This window comes from Colletotrichum higginsianum, chromosome 8 (assembly GCF_001672515.1).
Source record: "Colletotrichum higginsianum IMI 349063 chromosome 8, whole genome shotgun sequence".
NCBI classification, from domain to species: domain Eukaryota; kingdom Fungi; phylum Ascomycota; class Sordariomycetes; order Glomerellales; family Glomerellaceae; genus Colletotrichum; species Colletotrichum higginsianum.
This window is the reverse complement of record NC_030960.1, coordinates 1608345-1629090: the sequence shown is the minus strand read 5'-3', so window position 1 is coordinate 1629090 and position 20746 is coordinate 1608345. Positions and strand designations below refer to the sequence as shown.

Below are 20746 nucleotides of genomic sequence, written 5' to 3'. Positions count from 1 at the left end.
GGTCTCGAGAGTAAGTGGCCGGATTCCACGACGTAACAGACCGGGTTCTCCTGTGGTGGTTTGAGGTAGATATCTCGTAAGAGATGGGTTCACTCATGTGATCATGCCTGGCAGTTTATGAAGAACCCACTTTACGGAGCCTTACATAGCACAAAGTATCCCGTATGTCTTTTGCAGCAATGTTGTATGCCTTACATGCGCTTTTACAGAATGTGTCTACTCGCAAGCTCTTTGTCACTGGTGCCACGGATCCTCCTGTTGCCTACGTATACTCAGCCAAGTTATGCTTAGATGAAAGGAGGCCAGTGCAACGATTACAGCCCGTTGAGTGTCCAACAATGAGAAGGGAAGCAAGGGAAAAAGCTCATATGTGCGATTCTCTTACAACCACAACAACATCTTGCCCTAATCAGTGTGAAATGTGGGCTTCAGCTTGCATACGCTGCTTGACTTGACAATTCCACTATTCTTCTTGAAGAGGAAGGCGAGTCGCCGCCGACCTCGTTGTCCGGCTTGGCTCACCTGAATATGGTTTCTTATTCCAGCACCGCATCACCCCCGTCATCGCGGCCTTGCAGTCCGACTTACTCGTGCGGTATTCGGCCCTTCTACAAGCTGTGTGGACGGGATTATTCCACGGTCGTCAAAAAGCTAGCGTCGGGGTGACTTGTAGCGACGGTTGAGGAGGATGCCACTCGACCGGACGAAATGGGTGTGGTGCATGCCCACAGGCGGGTATTATCCGCTGCAGCCAAGCTTTTTGCCAGCTTGACATGGAGGGCCTCGCCGCATCCATTTTACGTAGCAGCAAAGATGTGTGTGTCTTCATATTTCATATTTAACCATCACTTGGACCTCGATCGATTGTAGGAAAACCATCTGTTTGAGAGACATCAACTACCATTCTTTCCAGACCAACAGCATCATGAAGCTCTTCGGCCTTCTCTCGTCCCTCACCGTTTTGGCGGGCAGTGTCTGGGCTGCCTCGAGGACCTCGCCGCCCTCTGGCTCTATTGTTGTTGCTAAGTCTGGCGGTAAATTTACTTCTGTAAGTCACATTCCCATGGAATCCCGATCGAAGCCCCCCCCCTCCAAAGTCCACTGGTGGTGCTTTTACCATGACCTCCTCATACTAATCACATGGCTACTACCTAGCTCCAAGCCGCCATCAACTCAATCTCAACCAGCTCCACTGCGACCACGACAATCTTCATCCAGCCGGGGACGTACTCCGGACAGGTTTCGATCCCCAGCCTGAAGGGCAAGCTCGTCATTTACGCCTACACCACCAACGACCAGGACTACACCAAGAACCAGGTGACGCTGACGAACTCGCTGTCCGCCGCCGCCGCCGGGAGCAACGACCTCTCCGCGACCCTCCGCGTGGCCACCAACTACTTCAGCCTCTACAACGTCAACCTCGTCAACGGCTACGGCAAGGGCTCGCAGGCCCTGGCGGTCTCCGCCAACGGCCAGTACCAGGCCTACTACGGCTGCAGCTTCGTCGGGTACCAGGACACCGTCTACACGAACAAGCCCCACCAGGTGTACAAGAACAGCTACATCGAGGGCGCCGTCGACTTCATCTTCGGCAACGACGGCAACGCCTGGTTCGAGAAGTGCACCATCGCCATCAACGGCGCCGGGTACATCACCGCCAGCGGCCGGGACACCGCCGACGCCTACTGGTACGTCATCAACAAGTCCAAGATCGCCGCCAAGTCGGGCGCCGGCGTCGCCAAGGAGTCCACCGTCCTCGGCCGCCCGTGGAGGGAGTACGCGCGCACCGTCGTGCAGAACACGGACCTCAGCAACGTCGTGAAGCCGGTCGGCTGGTCCGCGTGGGGCACGAACCCGACCGGCAACGTGTACTACGCCGAGTACGGCAACACTGGCACGGGCGCGAGCGGCACCCGTGTCAGCTGGGCCAAGAAGCTGTCGAGTGCTGTGTCTATCGACTCCATTCTGCCCGGGTGGACCTCTTGGGTCGATACAGCTTACTGGAACTCGTCTTAAGGACTATGAAAGGCTGGGTCACACAGAAGAGGTCATCAACAAGTAATCGGAACCCTGAACACGAGCTGCTGTTGCCTCAAACCAATCTGAGCCGTCTTATTATGCCCCAATGAAATATTCGGGCCCTTATTTGACACAGTAAGTGGATGCTGCGTTGTGCAAGGTGTGATATATGTGTGATTGACTTGATGGCTTCCTTCTAATGATTGGGAACGGCCTGCCGTTTCTTACTCACAGAGTTTCGTTCAAAAACGCGTCCTACTATAAAATTCAAACTGTCCGATTTCCTCCAAAGGCCATTGTGGTTGGTATCACTGATGTTTCTCAAGCCGGCTGCTACGATTAGAACGAGCCCGCTCGGCTTCGGAGGAGCCGATGTGTATCCGTGCAAGTTTTTATCAAGGGTAGAGCCATCACGTCAAAGCTGTCACACCCTCAATATTTACAGCCAACTGAAAACACCATTTTTCAACTAGAGTGTTGTGAAAAAACGACTTCTGTTGTTCCATCCGGTTGCCACCGCTCTTCCTTGAACGAAATGCTGGCCCTGAGCAAAACGGTTCCTAGAACCACTGTTTAGATTTTGATAAAGTTGCACATGAACGAGTCAATGCAACTGCTTAGTTGATAATGTTGTAGGCTGGTGTTGTCAAGTTTACTTCCAACTGTCAAGTTTGCCTTCATGGACGAGAATATGGGGTGGGGAAAGCTCTATTCGCCATAACTTCTCATAAGATGCTCAAGTCGATAAGCAGCCAGTAAGTCAACATACCCACTTTTGGAACACCCCCTCATTTGGAACACCCAGAATGAAGCTATCCCCAACATCACCACCATCTTCAATTAATTATTGACTAGGCCTAGATGCCACCACAATACAGCTTTCAGCTTCACTAGGGGTATCAGAGTCGCTGGATTCATCTGTGATATCCTCTTTTTCGCCAGCCTCAATCTGAGCCTTCTGGATGTCCTCAATATTGGCGAACTTGGTGTTTGGGTCGATCTGGACTGTCCTTCTTTTCCTTGCTGCAGTATTGGTGACTTGGGCCTGCAGGAGCTCCAGCTTATGCTGGGCAGTAGCCAGCTCATAGGCCTGCTCGCTGAAGCCTTTTTTCACCTTCCGGAATAGAAGGCGTTGAGTGAAGGCATCATTCTCTAGCTCTGTGAATAGCTTCAACTGCCCAGCCAGATCCTTCATCTTCCTTGGCGTCGACCACACTACTGCAGACGACGCAGATGCCCATCCTTCAGCTTCCTTGCCTTCCTTGCCTCCAGACTGCCCTTTGCTGACCTGATCTGAAGATGCTGATGGCTTTGGTGTTGTTGGGAGTAGGAGGGAGCTCATCAGAGGCTTCGCCATAGAGACAGGCCATAACCCTGTCCATTTCCAACCACTTCTGATGTTCTGCATCGTCATACCTGCAGTACGAGCCTTCTGATAACAGCCTATAAAGTTCCTCTTGCCTACAATAGTAGAGTCATTCCACTGACTAAGGTATCCAAGCTCCTTCCTATAGGCTGCCTTTACAGGGCTGAAGACTGACTGGTCAAGTGGCTGGAGCACATGGGAGGTATGTGGTGGTAGGAACAATAGATGGATGTTATTAATATAGCAGAGCCACATAAAGTCCGTCGTTGTGTGACTCCCATGGCCATCAACAACCAGCAGTCTGGCCTCCTCCTTGCCCTCCTGGCCCTCCTTGCCCTGGGAGGCAGTCTGAGGGATAGTCTGAGGGATGAAGACCTTCTGCAGCCATTCAACTGCAGTGTCGTCTGTAGTCCATCCATTCTCTGTTGCAGTGAACTGCCATCCTTCATAAGGGCCAAGGTCTAGAGGAAACCACTGCTGCTGGACTGTCTTGCCCTTATATATAATGAGGGGATCAAGGGCATGGCCCAGGGCAGAGATGCATTCGATGATGGATACCCATGCCCTTGATCCAGGCTGTTTCTTGCGTACAGACTTCGTCTCAGACATGCCCAGCACCAGCCCATTAGATCCCTGGCCCTCAAGGATACCAGTCTCATCCATGTTGTATCTATTGGATGGTTTAATGCCCTTGACCTCTGGTATGGCGAGGAGTTTGAACCAGTCCCTGATAACCTCAGTAGATGCTCCATTAACACGTCTAGAGTCAATAAGGCGACTTCTCTGGACCTTGATAGATGGGTTTCTCTTTAGAAAGGCATGGATCCAGCCCTTTCCTATAGGCTCCTTGTCCCCCATAGCACAGAGGATTCGTTCTGCGAATGCCCTCACTTGTTGATGGGTTGGGGCAACACCAAGGGCATGCTGGATTCGCACCCATTCAGCCAACTTAGCCTCCTGGTCAGGGGAAAGCCTCTGAAGGTCTGAAAATGCTGCTGCCCTTGCCTGGGTGCCTGTGAGACGGTTGTGGAGGGTGGTAATTGGGATGCCATATTCGCGGGCTGCCTTCCTTAGGCTTTGGCCGTCTGAAACAGCCTGGATTGCCTGATTGACTTCATACTCGGTATACTGGGCCATAAGGCAGGAATAAAGGTCCTCTGAAAAAATGAGGTTATTTGCATAAGGTATGAAATTGTTGTGATAGTTCGAAGTTGGAGGAAGTAGGAGGCTGGTGGTGGGGTTGAGGCATTTTTAGGTGTTCCAAATGAGGGGGTGTTCCAAAAGTGGGTATGTTGACTTATAATAGAGTTTGGATAGCTGGGGAAATGCGCCACACGTAAGGCTACAAGGCAAGTGACGACCGTTGACAATCTGGAAGATGGCTTGCTGGGTTGGGTGGGGTTAGCTGTGTATAATTCCCTCAAGACCCGTCCGAGATATCCACATCCGATATGGTGTAGTGGCCAACATGATGCCCTCTCAACTCGCAGGCCTGAACTGCGAAATGGAAAGGCATAGCCCCGAGTTCGATTCTCGGTTTCGGAATCTTTTTGTTGCTCTCGTTCGTTACCTTGTGGATCAGGTCGTTTCTTTTGTGCTGGGTACAGAGTTCAGAGACGAAGTAATCCAGAATACGGTTTTCGAGACATACAGAAAGCAGTCAGGTACCCTTGTACCATTCAGCGTTCTTTAAAGATAATAAAGTACTAAGCGAGTCGTCGTTACTCATTGATTAAAGATATCTAGGTTCTCTACGATGTTCCAAAGTCCCAAGTCCTCCCGGTCTAAACATCTCCTCTCCAGCTACTGGTGAGTCTTGGCCGGCTTCTGAATGTCTTTCATCGGCACAAGATCCGTCTCGTCGCTGTCGCTGTAGGAGATGGTGAATGTTTTCTGGAACTTGATGTGCCGGTCCTCCACGTCATGCACAGAGTTGCTCCTGTCCACGGTGACTACCCCGACAGTGCGCGGTTGGCTGCGCGCTCCTTTCGACCTGACGTCGCTGCCGTACTGCTGGTAGTACTGCCTCCCCTTGCTCCGGAGGGTCGAGCCAGACATGCCCGGGAAGAGCTTGACCAGGATCATACGGATAGAGGGCAGACACGCGCATATGATGCCGACGCAGATCTCAACCGTGCTCCATATGCTGACGTCCATGAAGTCCATGGTGGCGTTGGATCCCTTGGCAAAGTCGACAAGGGACTGGAGGCGAATGATGCTCACGACGGTCACACTTGGGAAGAAACGTTAGCTGACAATCGAAACCATCATGAACGAAGGGCACAAAACCAAAAACTCACAATGTGCCGACGATGAACATCAACGCCACGCCCACCTTCTTCTTCCAGTGCAGCTTCAGGGCCCTCAGCTGCCACAACGGAATCGCAAGCATCCAGAGGTCCAGGGCGATGCTGATGGCGGCGTTGGACCAGCTGACGGCGTTCGCGCTGGCGCAGCTGCCCTGGTGCAGCCCATCCCACTTCGTCCAGAAGTAGTGGATGGGCTTGCACTGGAAGACGGCCGCGACGACGAAGGCGAAGCCCCACACAACGATGAAGACGGTCGTCGCCCACAGCACGCGCTGGACCTCCCTGGCGGGGAAGATGCGCATGTAGAAGAAGATGATGGCCAGCTTCACGAGCGTCACCTGCAGGAAGTACAGCCAGGCCATGATGTAGAAGTAGAAGAGCACGTTGGTGATCTGCCGGGGCTCCAGCGTCCAGATGTCCCTGCCGAGGCCGTTGGCCGTCGTGCCGTGGACGGTGATGACGGCGCTGGGCATGGCCGCGACCAGCGTCGCCATGATGAACCAGTCGTCCCAGCCGACGTCGAGCCCGGCGAAGACGATCTTGTAGCCGAACCGGCTCATGACGCAGACCGCGGCGAGGATGGCCATGGTGTTGGAGAGGACGACGTACGACTCGGCTCGGTTGTGCACGGGGGCACCGCAGTTCGTGAGGCTCGCATTCTTGGTGGCTGCGGGGTTTGTTGTTCCTGGTCAGACGGCAAAACAAAAACCTCATCGCCATGGCGAAGAGCCGGGGAGGGGGAGAGTATGAAAACGTACCGAGAGCCTCCGGTATCGTACAGCTTGCTGATACGCACAGAGTGACGTTGTGCTGGAACTGCTCATTCGTGCAGATGCAGGTCTGGTTTGTGGGAGCGCAGAAGCCACCGGCAAAGGCGCTGGCGATGCATTTCGTCTATAGTTTTTGCAGTCTCGTCAGCTTCATCCCTTGCTTCACGTCGTTTCGTCTCTCTTTTTTTGAGCCAGATGAGATCTTGCGCCGAAGATTCTGGCGGAATGAAAAATGCAAAAAAAGAAGAAAAAACCCCCCGAGAACAATCACTATAAAAATTCACTCAAAGACAAGGGAGGGGAAAACGTACGGCACAGGCCGGGTAGCCGGGCTTGTTGGAGGATGCGTCCTGCGCCTGTACGGCGGCGGCGAGGACGCCAAGGACCAACACCAACACGAGGCGAAGGAAGGATGCCATGCTGTTTGTCCTTTTTTTTTTTTTCTTCTTTCTTTTCTTTCCTGCTTTTGCAAGGAGGTTTCCGTGTTGGGGTCGGCGGGTTCCCAGTGATCCGGATGATCATCCCTTCATAAATGAAGTTGGCGTGTGGCCCTTATCCTTTCTTCTCTGCGTGGGAACGACATTCCCGGTCCTCCATGTGGCAGCCGGCCAGGTCCCCCGGGATATCGTCTCGCCATCGCCCTCTCCCAAGAATACCAAGGGCGGCGCTAGTCCACCTCCTCGTCTCCCTCGCTTCGGTCGATGAGACGCTGTTCCTTCAGTTGAGTGTTTCTGGTCTGCGGTGCGGTGCGGGTGACACACGCGTCGGCTCTCTCCCTCTCTCTCTCATACGGCTGAGAGATACCCCTTCGGAGAGGGGGGGGCGTCTCTTAACACGCACTCTCTAAGACAAGACTAGCACGTCTTCTAGGCCAGAGACAGAACCGAGACAACCGCTCGTCGTATGCAGTTGGGCGGTTCCACGGTCCTTGGCAACCCCCAAACGGGAACCATCCCCGATCCAGCCAAGAGCCCCTGCAGGAAAAGGCGCAGGTAAAGATGCAAAAATCACCGGCGGCACAGCACAGCACCGCAACGAGTTCTGGATCCCGGAAATTAGTCCCCTACCAGGTGTGTCAGGTTGGTACAGATACCGTTGGAGAACAATTCTGCATGCACGCACGTGGCGGCGGCATCCGCATTCGCTTCGTGACGACAGACATCTGTACTTGGGTTCCGATATGTTTGCTGGTTCGTGTGATTGGACATGCCGTGCCAACAACCAATCTCCAAACCCGGATGAGGCTCAGGTTCCCCGTTGTTGTCGTTTTAGTCTCTGGGGTCTTTTAATCAATCTTAATCAACTTAAGATCTGTGGGCTATGGGTTGTGGGTTGTGGGCTGTGGGCTGTGGGCTGTGGGATGGAATGGAGAACGGAATAGATATCGAAAAAAGGGTCGACCCCACGTGAAGATTGACGCCGGGCCTGCCGGGGCCACCCGGTGCCTCAATCCGATCTCCACAACTATGTCGTATCCGGCCCTATCCCCCGTGATCCATGCAAACGCGAGTGGCAACCGGATGTTGCGCTCCGTAACAGGAAGCTCTCAGCTATTTTGCCCCCGATAAGTGGATGTAATAGGACATGGGTTACTACAAGTCCGCGTGCTCCAGCCTCCAGTCGGTCCCGGTTTGGGGGCCAGTTTGGGGCATCTAGCCCGCAGTCTATCGATCTTAACATTGATAACAGCCCGTTGGTTCATGCGACGTTGTAAACCCCTCGTCCTGGTGTCCATCGACAGGCAGGCAACCAAAAAAAAAGGGGGGGACCAAGTCTGGAATACATCGTCGGCCGAGGTATCGCCCTTGTGCTGTTCAGGGGTGAAGGTTCGCCCTTCGCGCGCGTGGAGCTGGATGGTTAGATGCGAGGGATATATGAATTGCAGAACCAGTCACACTCTTTTTGGTGGCTTGCTCTTGACCTATCACCCCCTCCCTACCTTCTCTCTACCTTCTCTCTCTCCCTCTCTTGGCTATTTGTCCAACTCAAGCCATCATCATGAGGATCTCTTATCTGGCCGTAGCCACCGCCTTGGCTACCCTCACGTCGGCCGCCGCCGCTCCCAAGCAGCAGTGCCACTGCTTGCCTGGTGAGAAGTGCTGGCCGTCGACCGTCTCCTGGGACGCACTGAACGCTACCGTTGGCGGCCGTCTCGTTGCCACCAAGCCCATCGGGTCGCCCTGCCACGATCCCACATACGATGCGGCCGCCTGCGCGGCGCTGCAGTCATCCTGGACGAACCCCTTGACCCAGTTCGTCTCCTGCTCCCACCACCACCACCACATGTGACGCGACGACGGACCATGGTGTGACTGACACGGCCTGTTTTTAGCATCCCCTCCTCGTCTTCTGTGATGCAGACCTACTTCGCCAACCAGTCCTGCGACCCCTTCACAGACAGAGCTATCCCCTGCACCCTCGGCAACTACGTTAGCTACGCCGTCGACGTCCGCTGCACGGCAGATGTTGGCCACGCTCTCAAGTTCGCCAAGGCCAACAACCTCCGCGTCGTCGTCCGCAACACGGGCCATGAGTGAGTAAAACGCTACGAACTGGCGGGCCGACACCGAACCCCCGTTCACCTCTGTTGTTGTTGGTCCAGAATCGTTCGCTGACTCTTGAGCTTCTTTCTAGCTTCCTCGGACGCTCTACCGGCGCTGGTGCTCTGGCCATCTGGACCAACCACCTCAAGACGGTCGACTTCACCACCTGGTCCGACAAGTACTACTCGGGCCCGGCCGTGAACGTCGGTGCAGGTGTCCTCGGCTACGAGATCCTCGAGGCGGCGCACGCCAAGGGACTCGCCGTCGTCTCTGGCGAGTGTGCCACCGTCGGTCTGGCTGGCGGCTTCATCCAGGGCGGAGGCCACAGTGCCCTCTCCACCGAGTTCGGCCTCGGGGCTGACCAGACGCTCGCCTTCCAAGTCGTCACCGCGGAGGGCAAGACCGTCGTTGCGTCGCCCTCTCAGAACGCCGACTTGTACTGGGCCCTCAGCGGCGGCGGCGGCGGCACCTTTGGCGTCGTGACCGGCGTCACCGTCCGCGCTTACAAGGCCGAGACCGTCGGCGGCGCGGCCTTCCAGCTGCTCGCCGCGACGACGACGCCCGACAAGTTCAACGCCGCCGTCTCCAAGTTCCACGAGCTGCTGCCCAACATGACGGACCACGGCGCCTTTGCCGTGTTCCTCCATAACTCCCAGTTCCTGGTCCTCCGTCCCCTGACCGTCTGGAACTCGACGGCCGCCCACGTTCGCGACGTGGTTCTCGCCCCCTTCGTCAAGGCGCTGGCCGAGATCGGCATCACCCTGCCGATCGCCTACAGCGAGCTCTCGTACCGCGACCACTACGCGACCTACATGGGCCCTCTGCCCCAGGGCAACCTCGAGGTGGCTCGCTACCAGTTCGGCGGGCGCCTGATCCCCCGCGACGTCATCGAGACCAACAACGACGAGTACCAAAAGGTCGTCCGGAACCTCACCGCCAACGGCGTCCTCCTCGCCGGCAGCGTCGGCCAGTACAACAAGCCGGCCGGCGCGCCCGACAACTCGGTCCACCCGGCGTGGCGCAAGGCGGTCATGCAGCTCCAGCTCATCACCAACTGGGACAACGCGGCGCCGTGGGCCGACATGGAGGCCGCCCAGAGACGCATGACGGAGGAGTTCATGCCGCTGATCCAGTCGGTGACGCCCGGCAGCGCCTCGTACATGAACGAGGCCGACTTCAGGCAGCCGGACTGGCAGAGCGCCTTCTTCGGCGACAACTACGCCAAGCTGCTGTCCATCAAGAAGAAGTGGGATCCCGAGTCGCTGTTTTACGTCCTCAAGGGCGTGGGCAGCGAGGCGTGGAACGTTGCGCCCAGTGGGCAGATGTGTCGGGCTTGAGTCTAATCAAACATGTAGAAAACTAATATGCAACCATCTTTCACTGATGCTTTTGTCACAAGTTGTGAGACGATGTTCTCGTGATGCATAGTTGTTGAAGCGATTGACTAGACGTGATGTCAACCGGGGTTGACTAAAATCAGGAACACGGCATTTTTTGCATGATTCAACTCTACAAAAGAAAAGTCAACCAGGCAAGAAGTCTAGTACACACCGGAGAAGTCCTCGGTTAAATCCCTTTCCCCTGTGATCGAGGTGAAGCGAATACTATTGGAACGACGCGATGCTGGAAGAGATTTGAAGAGCTAAGCAAGGTCTGTGAAAGCTGAAAATACGACGAAGAAGTAAAAGCCAATTGGGCCGGATGAATGGCAGGCCACTTATATCGTAGAGTACAAACAGATACTTTGCCAGCAATCTTAAACCCTCTATTCCTGATGATATAGACAGAAACCACATAGCTCAGATCGTTATTATTGGTTCCTATGCTACCATATTTGTGACGTTGGGGGCCGAGAGAACCACCCCAGTGCTGACTCTTCACATGCAGCCAATGGCGCATCAATACTTCCCTCATGCTGCCTTGCTCGACCGACAGCAATCAAGTGATGTTTGGGTCAGTCAAAGTGAACTATCCACTCACGTGCATGCCTGGGCAACCTATCGACGCAACACACCGAGTGCAGAACGGGGGAGTGGGGGGACGATACTTCTCCTCAACATCAAACAGACGACTATACGCTGGACACGAGACGCGAAACGTTGGGAACACCCTCACTTACACACGCGCGGCCGTCCAAAACTTGTGAAGAGTCGTCAGATAACTCGAGGCCCGCCGAACGATGACCTCCACGGGCGACCTCTACCCAAGCTTGAATCGCGAAACGAGGTCAGTCAGACTAGTGAAGATCCACGCGCCGGTGGGAAACGAGACCCTTCGCTGCACCCTGACTGCCCAACCACTCGATGACGCGCCCCCTTTCATCGCGGTATCCTACGTCTGGGGAAGCCCGGAGCCATCTCGCGAGATCAGAGTCAACGAGGCGGCCTTCCGGGTCCGGGAGAACCTGTGGCACGCCCTCCAGCAGCTCGCGCGGATCGCAAACAACGCGGACAACTGCATATCGGAGCAGAAGAAGCCCGGCGCCAAGCTGCCGCAGCATCTCTGGATCGACGCCATCTGCGTCAACCAAGACGACACCTCGGAGCGCGGCCACCAGGTCGGCCTCATGAAGGACATCTTTTCGACGGCGCATCTCGTCATCGCCTGGATAGGACTGGAGGAGGGCGGCGGCGGCGGCGGCGTCGATCTGCTGTTCGACTACCTGCGAGGTCTCAAACACACGGCCCGACGGGAGCGGAACCACTACCTGCGGACCCGGAAGCGCAAGTTCTCCTTCAAGGACGCCAAGTGGTTCGTTTCCCGGCCGTACTGGTCGCGGATCTGGATCGTGCAGGAGTTCACCCTGGCCAAGGAGCTGTGGGTGCTGTGCGGCCCGTCCGCCATCTCCTGGGCGTCGCTGCAGCAGTTCAGGCCCTTTGGGATCTCGCAGCAGACGAACCTGGGCTTCAAGCACCTGTCGAAGCAGGAGCACCACCACAGCATCGAGAAGCACGTCGAGAGCTGCAGGGAGCTGTCGAGGCTGCGGAGGTCCTGGCAGACGGACCCGCGGCGCCCTTCGTTCACGGACAAGGAGCCCGGGTCTGGGGCGCGGCCGCGCCTCACCAGGCTGCTGGCCTTCTCCAAAGACTACCACTGTACGGACCCGCGAGACCGGGTCTACGGGCTGCTGGGGCTCACCGAGACCGAGGACGAGGCGCGGATCCCGGCCGACTACGACATCACGCCCTTCCAGCTCTACCACCGCGTCATGTTCCACCTCAAGCAGCAGGGGCAGGCCTTCCACTCCCAGCTCTTCCGCCAGAGGCTGGCCCAGGGCCTCCAGATCGACGACCACGACGACCTCCCGCGGTCCGACTTCGTCTACGAGGCGGTCGCCAGCCGCTGCGTGCGGAAGCTGTTCGCCACGGAGTCGGCCATCTGGCGGGACCAGTTCCTGGACGACGTCACGGACCATCTCGAAATGGAAGGGGACCGGGACGATGCGCAGGGATTCTTCACTCGGGCGAGGTATCACTTCCGGTCATTCCCCTCGGAGCACGATCCGGCGACCTGGGAGCTGTTTGAGGACGCTCTCAAGACGGCCCTGCAAATCAGAACGAAAGCAGAAAAAAAGAAGGCTTTGAAGTAGTGGGTAGTGCCCGGTAGCTTCACACACAATGCCCGCCTCTAGCAAGATGCAGACTGCTGAGCGCGGGCGGATGCGACCTGGCGGGTCTTCATTATGTCGGCGGGGTTCTAGACGTGTAGGTCCTACACTGTCCGTTGTCGAAGAGAAGCGAGAAGAAGACTGTGATACAGAATGATGTGGTCTTGCATCGTTTGAATCAGTCGCCCATAATCTAAAAACAAAAGGGCTTCTGGCAGTCTTTGAAGTGGTTTCACTGATTCCTAGATGCCATTCAGTGCAGGCAGGCAGGCCAGCAGTCTCCAAAAACCCGCTCTGAACAGTTATTCTAATCATTACACGTTTCGATCATCATGGGTCGTGTACACCTGATTCCGGTGGATGCTGGAAATATTCCGTCTCGGAAGAACACACAATAACTCCGTGGCGATGCCCAGTCAATCCAAATGTCCTATGATGCGATGGCGAGCTTCCGTGTCCCTGCGATTCTCTGTCTCATGATCAAGGCAGGTTTGTAATCAAAAGACACAGCGAGTCCTATAGAGCGTCGTTAGCAATTCTATTCAATAAAGCCCCTCTTGTGATGGACCTACTGTCTCTACAACCTCCAGCGCCCCAGTAGTGAAGGAGGGCGGAGCGACGCTCGTGCTGCAAGGCTCTGGATCGTTCGCCTCTGTCGACGGTTTCTGCTGCGTTTCTGCAACCTGCTGGGCGCCTTCAAAAGGCATGAAGGTGTCGAAACCCCAGAAAGAGCCTGTACTATCTTCACTGGTGTCCTGCTGTTCGAGGGTCAAACGCCAGCTTGAGACGTTGAAGGCTGTCTCACCGCCAGGCTTGACTGAAGAGAGGTCGCCCCCGCTGGAGACCTGTTTGTATTGTATCGTTTCCGCCGGGAGAAATCGGGGTTCGGTCTGCATATTTCCCACTTGATGTCTACAGTGTTCTCCCACGTGGTGTGCCATTACGCATTGGTCCTCTTGGCCGTGAATGGGTCGTCCGCCGGGGCTTGGAAAATAGCTTTGGTTCCATGTCACCGTCGAGATCTCTGCCCCTGAGAGCGTACTGCCATCTCTTTCGGTTCCGTTGGCAGGTTGGTGCCATTCAATTGCGCTCATCGTCTGAGTCGTGCTGATGGAGCCATCCAGCCACTGTATTCTCCTTTTTGGTTCCTGCGTTGCCGACGTCGACCTTGTGCTTCCATTGTTGTGATCCGTCAACGATATTGCCGGCCCTTCGAGCTCCCAGGTGATGAGAAGACAAACGAGCCCCTTTGGCTTGAAGAGTTCGTCATTCATGTTCGCGACGAACTTGTTCATCACCGTGGGCTTCCCGACGCCGCTCGTCATCTCGACGGCCTTGCGGACCGCCGCGGAGATGAACGAATCGCGGCGCATGCCAGCGCACACCACGTCCGCGAATTCGCCAAAGTTGACGGCATGGGCGCGCGGTTTCAGCTCGGCGACCCTGTTCAGCTGGCTGATGAAGCCCGAGAACGACTTCTCGCCGACGCCGGCGCTCCGTAGTGCTGGCGAGTAGTCGCAGACGAACCCTCGCGCGCGAGTCGTCGCGGATCGTCGCTGCGGGATGATGACGGGGTACGGCAGGTTTGGGGCGAAAGTCACGGCTTCCCTGGGCTCCTGCGGCGTCGAAGGTGCCGAGCTGCTCAGGACGTTGATGGTCTCGACCTCGTGTTGCCGTAGGACATCGAGATACTGCTGCAGCTCACTGGCGAACCCGAACCCGGGATCCTGCTGTCCGCGCCTCTTGACGGCCTGCGACTCCGGCCCGGGTTCTGCCCCGGTGGGCTTCTTGATGTTCCAAGTCGGATCTTCGTGCTGCGCTTTTCGTTTGTCTCGTCCGTGTCGATACGTTGTCGCTGACAGTCCAGTTCCGGCCGCCGGGCTCTGCGCGAGTTGAAGCTGGAGACTGCGGGTGATGTCCTCAGGAGTCGAGGGTGTTTGTCTGCCTGTCAGATTGTTTGACATGCTCAAGACTACTGACACGGGACCCATTGCGAACGAAGAAGACACACTTCATTCCCCAAAAAACGACGGGATCGCGCGTGCCAGGGCATCTGACGATGGGTGGCGATGTTGATGTTGATGTTGATGGAGAAATCGGAGTTGCGGCAGTTTATGTCCACACAACTGAAGCCGGCATGTCACAGGGTCCAAACACCCGGGGTGTGTTACCAAGGGGCGGGGACTCGGATTCGGACCCTGAATTCTTTGTGTCCTCGTCTCAGCTGACTTGCATAACCGAGTCCGATGAACTCCCAAGGACCGCATCTGGCGCAAGCGCATCCGAATGCGAAAAGGAGGCCCGGGCTTACACCAATTCATCACCAAACCAGCACCACCCATCACCACCATCCATCTAATGTCTGGCTCCAGAGTGAACGACGATACTCTCTGCATGGCAAGAGTGTAACCAGCAAATGAGAGGCCGGAGACTCTCGTCATTTTCAAACGTTCAACTAGGGTATCGAATATAAACTACATCACATCCGTCGAGCCACCAGTGACCGGCCGGGATCCAGAGACTTGAACGTTTCGCAACGTTTCGGCCGGGTGCGTGGTCGCCACCGCCTTGCCTTGTTTTGTAAGTGTAGCATATGACGGCGGAGACAAGACACATTTTTCCATCCTCGGATTCGACATCTCACCATGACCATGACCAAAGGCCGCGCGCCACAACTTGACTAGCTTTCCAGTCGATCGATCTAGAAGCTTTTCAGCAGCCGCCTCCACCATGGGAGCCTGTCCAAATCATGTTCGCCCGTCTCGATCTCCCGGGACTCGTCCAGGTCTCTCCGCCGACCGGAGAGCAGGTCGATCTCGCTCGTCCGCCAGAAGTGCGTCTTGAACCAGAACTTGTAGCCGAACCAGATCAGGGGGAACAGGGGCAGCAGGATGTAGGCGTCGACAAACGACCCGGCGTCGAAGGGCGACAGCGTCGTCCAGCCCTGGACGATGGCCAGGAAGATGTTGGCCGCCAGGCCGAAGTAGGCGTTCCAGGGGTACCACAGCGACACGAACGGCAGCGAGCTTTCGGCGTGCCCCTGGGCCTTCCACGCCTGGCGGAAGCGGATGTGGATGAAGGAGATGGAGCCCCAGACGAGGAAGGTCGAGACGCCGCTGAGGTTGACGATGTACGAGTAGGCCTTGCTCGCGCCGGTGCTGATGTTCATCATGGACAGGGCGCCGCAGAGGTTGGTGAAGACGATGGCCGGGATCGGCACCCCGCGGCCGTCCGTCCTGCCCAGGATCCTGGGCGCTTTCCCGTCCTGGCCCATGTACAGGAGGGTGCGGGAGCCGATGAAGATGGACGAGTTGCAGGCGCTCAGGCAGGTGACGAAGATGAAGGCGTTGATGAGGTGCACGCCGCCCTCCCAGCCGGCGTTCTGGATGGCGACCGTCATGGGGCTCTTGACGGCGCGCGACCCGCCGTTGACGAGCTCGTCGGCGTTGGCCGGGCAGGTGAGGCCGAAGAAGAAGGCCGAGCCCATGTAGATGAAGATGATGCGCCAGAAGACCTGCCGGATGGCGAGCGGCACCGCGACGCGCGGGTTCTTGGTCTCGGTGGCCGCCACGGCGACGGACTCGACGCCGGCGTAAAAGGTCGAGCAGAAGACGAACACCTTGGCGACGCCGCGGAAGCCGTCGGTGAAGGCGCCGGGGTCCCGCCAATATCGGAACCCGAGGGCGTCCTGGCCGGGAATCCCTCCAGCGGCGTAGCTACAAAGAAGGGGGGGGACTGTCAGCGGGCATATAAAAAAAGATAGGCTTTTTTCTTTTTAGAAGATGAATAGTTGGTTACTCACACGATGGAGAAAAGAAAGTAGGCGACCAAGCCGATGAGCTTCATCAGCGCCAGCCAGAATTCGGCCTCTCCAAAAGCCTCGATGCCAAGGAGTTGGAACCCTAGGAAGAGAGTCTTGACGGAGTTGTTAGTTTCGCCCGTCTTTCATCCGCCAAAAGACAACACATTCTTGAAGAGGGGGAGGGGGGGAAACCAAACACACCCAGAAGATCAAAAAGTATCCCCACAAGGGCACTTTGTCACTCCAAAAGACAAAGATGCTGGACAGCACGTTGTACTCGTTGGCCAGGACGCACATCCAGATGATGAAGTAGTTCCACCCGAGCGCGACGCCGAACCCCTTGTCGACGAAGCGGTCCGCCAGGCCCGTGAAGGCGCCGCCCGTGGGATACAGCGTCGTGAGCTCGCCGAGGCTCTGCATGATGCTGAAGGCGATGATGCCGATGACGCCGAACCCGATGAGCAGGGCCGCCGGGCCGCCGTTGGAGAGGGCGCCGCCCGCGCCGATCAGGAGGCCCGGGCCGATGATGCCCGCCAGCGCCATCATGCTGAGGTGCCGCGTCTTCAGGCCTCGCTTGACGCCGCTGTGCGGGTCAAAGGCGGAGAAGTCGGCATCCGTCGAGTTCGAGTCGTCCCCGTAGCCGCCTCCGAATCCGCCGTGGCCCGTGGCCTCGATGACAGGGACGCCATCGTCCTTGTCGTAGGCTCGATACTGCGACATGGTGATGACGAGGGGGCCAACAAAGACCCAACTTGCGGGCGGTCGTTGAAACTTGGAACTGATGATTCCCGATTCCCTTAACTGGCGTCTCCCTCGTAATCTGACATGAGGGAAGGGGGGCGAGGGGGGGAGTGTGGTCTGCCGTGTAGTTTGCTTACGGACGTTCTGCCACGCATCAACCTGTGGCTGGGGATTCAAAGGGGTTTTTTAGAATTAAATAAAATAACCTCGAGGCAGCCAGACCCAGTCTCCCGGGCCCGGGGGACCCTCACACGTGCATTACCGCGAAATAAAGAGCCGTGGGAAAATCCTTCAGTTGCGCCCTTTTTGCTTCCCCGAAAGCGTTCAGAGCGGCAGGTCATGATGGCGGATTTGCGCCGCGCGATCGCGCCATCGCATGTCGACAACGTCTAGAACGACTCCAATTGGACACATGATGGGCTCCCATCGTTCGAGACCCGCTCAGCTGCCGGATTAGTGCGGGGGGAGGGGGGAGAGGCTTCTCGGGATTGCCCACCACCCGTTTTATCGTCGTCTTTGGGAAGCACTCCAACTACAAGTTGGCATCGGTCTTTGTTGCAGATAGGTTGCCCCCGTGAGAAGAGCTAATTTGCGACGTGAATGGTGTGTTCACGAGGCGTTTTAACGGCCGAAATAGTGACGTGGAGCGAGTCATGGGCTTCCTCGTCGTACGGACACTCATGGAGTGAGAAGAAGCAGGACAAACATGCCTTCTTTGCCATTTGTGTAATTCCAGAAACCATGATTCAGGCTCCCACCTTTCACGATAAACACACACGCATAGAAAGAGATCTTAGGTAGGCTAGAACAAATCAGAAACTGCTCAAAATTGTCAATTCGGTTCGCGTTCGCATCCGGGTCTGGATAGACGCAGGTAAATGTAAAATGAGGTTGGAATGCTCGTCGGAGAAAAAAAAGTCTTCGAACTCAAAATATTGGTTCTTTGGGGCCATTCATAATGACACCGACTGACTCGTAGGCCATGTCAGCAGCCCGTTCTTGTTCAAACCGATCAACCCATTCCTAGCTTATTGTGGCTCCAGTCATCAATGATACTTACTTCTTTTACGTCTGGAGAGTGTGGAAGAACAGCCGAAGTCATTAACTTGACCTACAAATCCGGACTATTTGCTTGTTCAATTAGGGTTTCGTAGATCGACAACCACTCAACTAAGCGTTTGAGGCATCTCCAGATAGGATTGTTTTCCGCAGTCACTCAGGGTTTCGTTTTCAACCCCGATAAAGCGTAGCACTGTTAGTTGTCGATGCCTACGGAATCTTTCAAAGAGAGACAAGCTCACCAGAGGCCCGTTGGACTACGAATCGGGCAGCCACTGACGCATCTTCGCCATAGGTCAGATGGTCGACGGTGATGAAGCCGCCGCTGCACACGGCATCGTTCTCATGGCAGGTAATCTTGGTCTTTCCGTCTGCTCCGGGGATGACCGCTAGGTGTCTAGGATCTCCAAAGGTCAAAGACCGAGTTGATCTTGGCCATTGTTCCGGCTCGGCGGTGCTGCGGACCACAAGAGCACCCCGCGAATAGCCAGACATGACAATCTTCGTGTCGGGGCACTGGGCGACAGCTTGGTTGATGAATCGGGTCTTACGCAGGACTGGTTAGCTTTTTTATTTCCTCCGCAGGGAGCTGGTGGAGACATTCTAAAGAAGGGATGTAAGACAACAGCTGTTCACGACTCAAGGCCATCTTGGTGGTCGGGCTACGCACATGCTTGGGACACCCTCCGTGGCGTTCTTGTTAAACCCGGCGAAAGTGGCCGGACACTCTACGCCCTGGATGGCGACCGATTTGCCTCTAATTTGTTCCTTGAGCGCATCGAAGAACGGCGGTCCCGTGAGGAGGCCGATGTTGCCGAGCTCGGTTGCTGCCCGAGCAAACACCACAGTGAGGTCGGCGCACGCGACGTTTCGCGCGAGGTCGTCTCTGGTCGTGTTACCGACTGGGCCAATCCCTCCTGGATGGGGGTCAACAGCTTACCCTCGCCGTCGAGTGCCACCGCGCCGGCTCCAGTGGACTGATCATCCGCAGGAACGGGTTCAAGAGTCTCTCGAAGGGAACTTGGCCAAGATATCGGGGATGTCTTGAACCTGCGCGTCTTGGCGCAGCTCGAGATCAGGAAGTTCCATGGCTGGCGTGTCCTGCCCGATAGACATCACCTCGTTCGTCGATGCCGGGAGGTCATGGACAAACGTTTCAGGGTGAAGCACGAGAGCTCCGAGTAGGACGCCCATGTGGCGGATATTGCGAGGGGTTAGAAACATCATGAATAAGGGTTGGCATCAACTCAGTCTGTGAGCATGATCAGCTATCAAACTCCTGTACATCTCATGAAAAAAGCCTATCGGCCTGTATATGTATTGCTGGGCCCTCTTAGGGATAGGCGCTCAGAGCAGAACAAAATCATTGGTCTTTCAGCTTAAGCGATGATTGTATACCCATCTTCGGGCCCAGGTCTATACTTTACTCCTGATACATGGCTGGACTGTAGAAACATCCCGCATCGGTTGCCGAATTGGTCATTTGACAGGGGCTTTTAAATCTTCGCTGAACAGAGGACAAAACTACTGCTAGTAAGAAGGTCACAGGAAATCGCATTGGGCAACGTGGACCATTGTCAATACGAAGACTCCAATGCCATCATTAGAAAACTGCGATTTCACAAGGCAGGCAATGCTTTTCAAGCTTGGGGCATCGATGCGAGGCTTCATCAAGGGAATACTGGCACTTTTTCTGAGAAATCTTGTTGCGCCGACGCAGATGGCGGCTTTTCACATCCAATCCAAGCACACAGATGACCGCCGATGCAGGAGGGGCGGGTCACAGGGATACTTTCTGCAATGCCCTTCAACTGTGAGACAACCTCTCACCCGCATGGGCGGGGGGCATTGAGCAGTAGTCGCCCATCTTATCGTGAGTAATCTTCTGCTCCGAAGGGGGAAAGGGCCATACTCGGACCTGTTTCTCAACATCTCATTTCAAAGCTGAGTTGCGGAAATTATGTTCTTCTAGAGTGATTCAGGAGATGTAAAAGGCCTCGTGCTGTTTTTTTGCAATCTACTCACTCAACACCTTAAAGAGAAGTAGTAAGGCTTCATAGTGGAGTTGAAAAAGCTCCTCTATAGTTCTCAAACTAGGATGCAAAGTCTTCAACTCTAACAGCAAATATGTGCCAACCAAGATGCTGCCAGGAAACCAGACAGTATACTGGCTTTGGAAGCCTGGGAGCTATGAAGGTTGAAATTAATGCCTCTGGTTCTGTCGCTGCATTGGTTACTGCTACCGAGGCGAGAGTTATCAAATGTCCACTATGCGAAACAAGATTGTCTGACGACAGAGGCTCAGACGATCCCTGTCTTGTCTCTCCTATGACATTGTGTTCATTATAGCCAAGTGTTACTATTTGGTCTTTGTTGGTTACTAGAGTTGTCACAAGATTCACTACACCTTTGGCAAGCAGCACGTTCAGCGCAAAAGACACTGATACTCGTTATCCGTGTGAAAAGGACACTCAGGTATTCTTCTGGCCTTTTCTTTTTTTGTCATGCCAGTGCTTTTGATAACCATGTT

At 55.6% G+C, this 20746-nt stretch overlaps 8 protein-coding genes across 8 annotated transcripts; 4 read left to right on the top strand and 4 right to left on the bottom strand.

The window, feature by feature from the left end:
• Positions 1 to 925: 925 nt before the first annotated feature.
• Positions 926 to 2016, top strand: CH63R_11451 (Pectinesterase; the record flags this gene model as incomplete). The annotated part of the gene is made up of 2 exons (XM_018306425.1): positions 926 to 1048; positions 1156 to 2016. 2 exons carry the CDS (start codon positions 926 to 928, stop codon positions 2014 to 2016), a joined length of 984 nt encoding a protein of 327 aa, XP_018153266.1.
• Positions 2017 to 5188: 3172 nt separating this feature from the next.
• Positions 5189 to 6883, bottom strand: CH63R_11450 (CFEM domain-containing protein; the record flags this gene model as incomplete). Its single annotated transcript, XM_018306424.1, has 4 exons — positions 5189 to 5618; positions 5686 to 6361; positions 6453 to 6588; positions 6776 to 6883. The coding sequence occupies 4 exons, from the start codon at positions 6881 to 6883 to the stop codon at positions 5189 to 5191; spliced, it is 1350 nt and encodes a 449-aa protein (XP_018153265.1).
• Positions 6884 to 8462: 1579 nt separating this feature from the next.
• CH63R_11449 (FAD binding domain-containing protein) lies at positions 8463 to 10344 on the top strand (the record flags this gene model as incomplete). Its single annotated transcript, XM_018306423.1, has 3 exons — positions 8463 to 8716; positions 8797 to 8997; positions 9099 to 10344. The coding sequence occupies 3 exons, from the start codon at positions 8463 to 8465 to the stop codon at positions 10342 to 10344; spliced, it is 1701 nt and encodes a 566-aa protein (XP_018153264.1).
• Positions 10345 to 11186: 842 nt separating this feature from the next.
• Positions 11187 to 12596, top strand: CH63R_11448 (Pectinesterase; the record flags this gene model as incomplete). The annotated part of the gene is made up of 1 exon (XM_018306422.1): positions 11187 to 12596. One exon carries the CDS (start codon positions 11187 to 11189, stop codon positions 12594 to 12596), a length of 1410 nt encoding a protein of 469 aa, XP_018153263.1.
• Positions 12597 to 13094: 498 nt separating this feature from the next.
• On the bottom strand, positions 13095 to 14605 carry CH63R_11447 (FAD binding domain protein; the record flags this gene model as incomplete). The annotated part of the gene is made up of 2 exons (XM_018306421.1): positions 13095 to 13130; positions 13187 to 14605. 2 exons carry the CDS (start codon positions 14603 to 14605, stop codon positions 13095 to 13097), a joined length of 1455 nt encoding a protein of 484 aa, XP_018153262.1.
• Positions 14606 to 15315: 710 nt separating this feature from the next.
• CH63R_11446 (Amino acid permease) lies at positions 15316 to 17136 on the bottom strand (the record flags this gene model as incomplete). The annotated part of the gene is made up of 3 exons (XM_018306420.1): positions 15316 to 16330; positions 16417 to 16529; positions 16618 to 17136. The coding sequence occupies 3 exons, from the start codon at positions 17134 to 17136 to the stop codon at positions 15316 to 15318; spliced, it is 1647 nt and encodes a 548-aa protein (XP_018153261.1).
• A 1380-nt stretch (positions 17137 to 18516) lies between these two features.
• On the top strand, positions 18517 to 19197 carry CH63R_11445 (uncharacterized protein; the record flags this gene model as incomplete). Its single annotated transcript, XM_018306419.1, has 2 exons — positions 18517 to 18568; positions 18704 to 19197. 2 exons carry the CDS (start codon positions 18517 to 18519, stop codon positions 19195 to 19197), a joined length of 546 nt encoding a protein of 181 aa, XP_018153260.1.
• An 18-nt stretch (positions 19198 to 19215) lies between these two features.
• On the bottom strand, positions 19216 to 19440 carry CH63R_11444 (Cutinase; the record flags this gene model as incomplete). The annotated part of the gene is made up of 1 exon (XM_018306418.1): positions 19216 to 19440. One exon carries the CDS (start codon positions 19438 to 19440, stop codon positions 19216 to 19218), a length of 225 nt encoding a protein of 74 aa, XP_018153259.1.
• Between the last annotated feature and the right edge of the window lie 1306 nt (positions 19441 to 20746).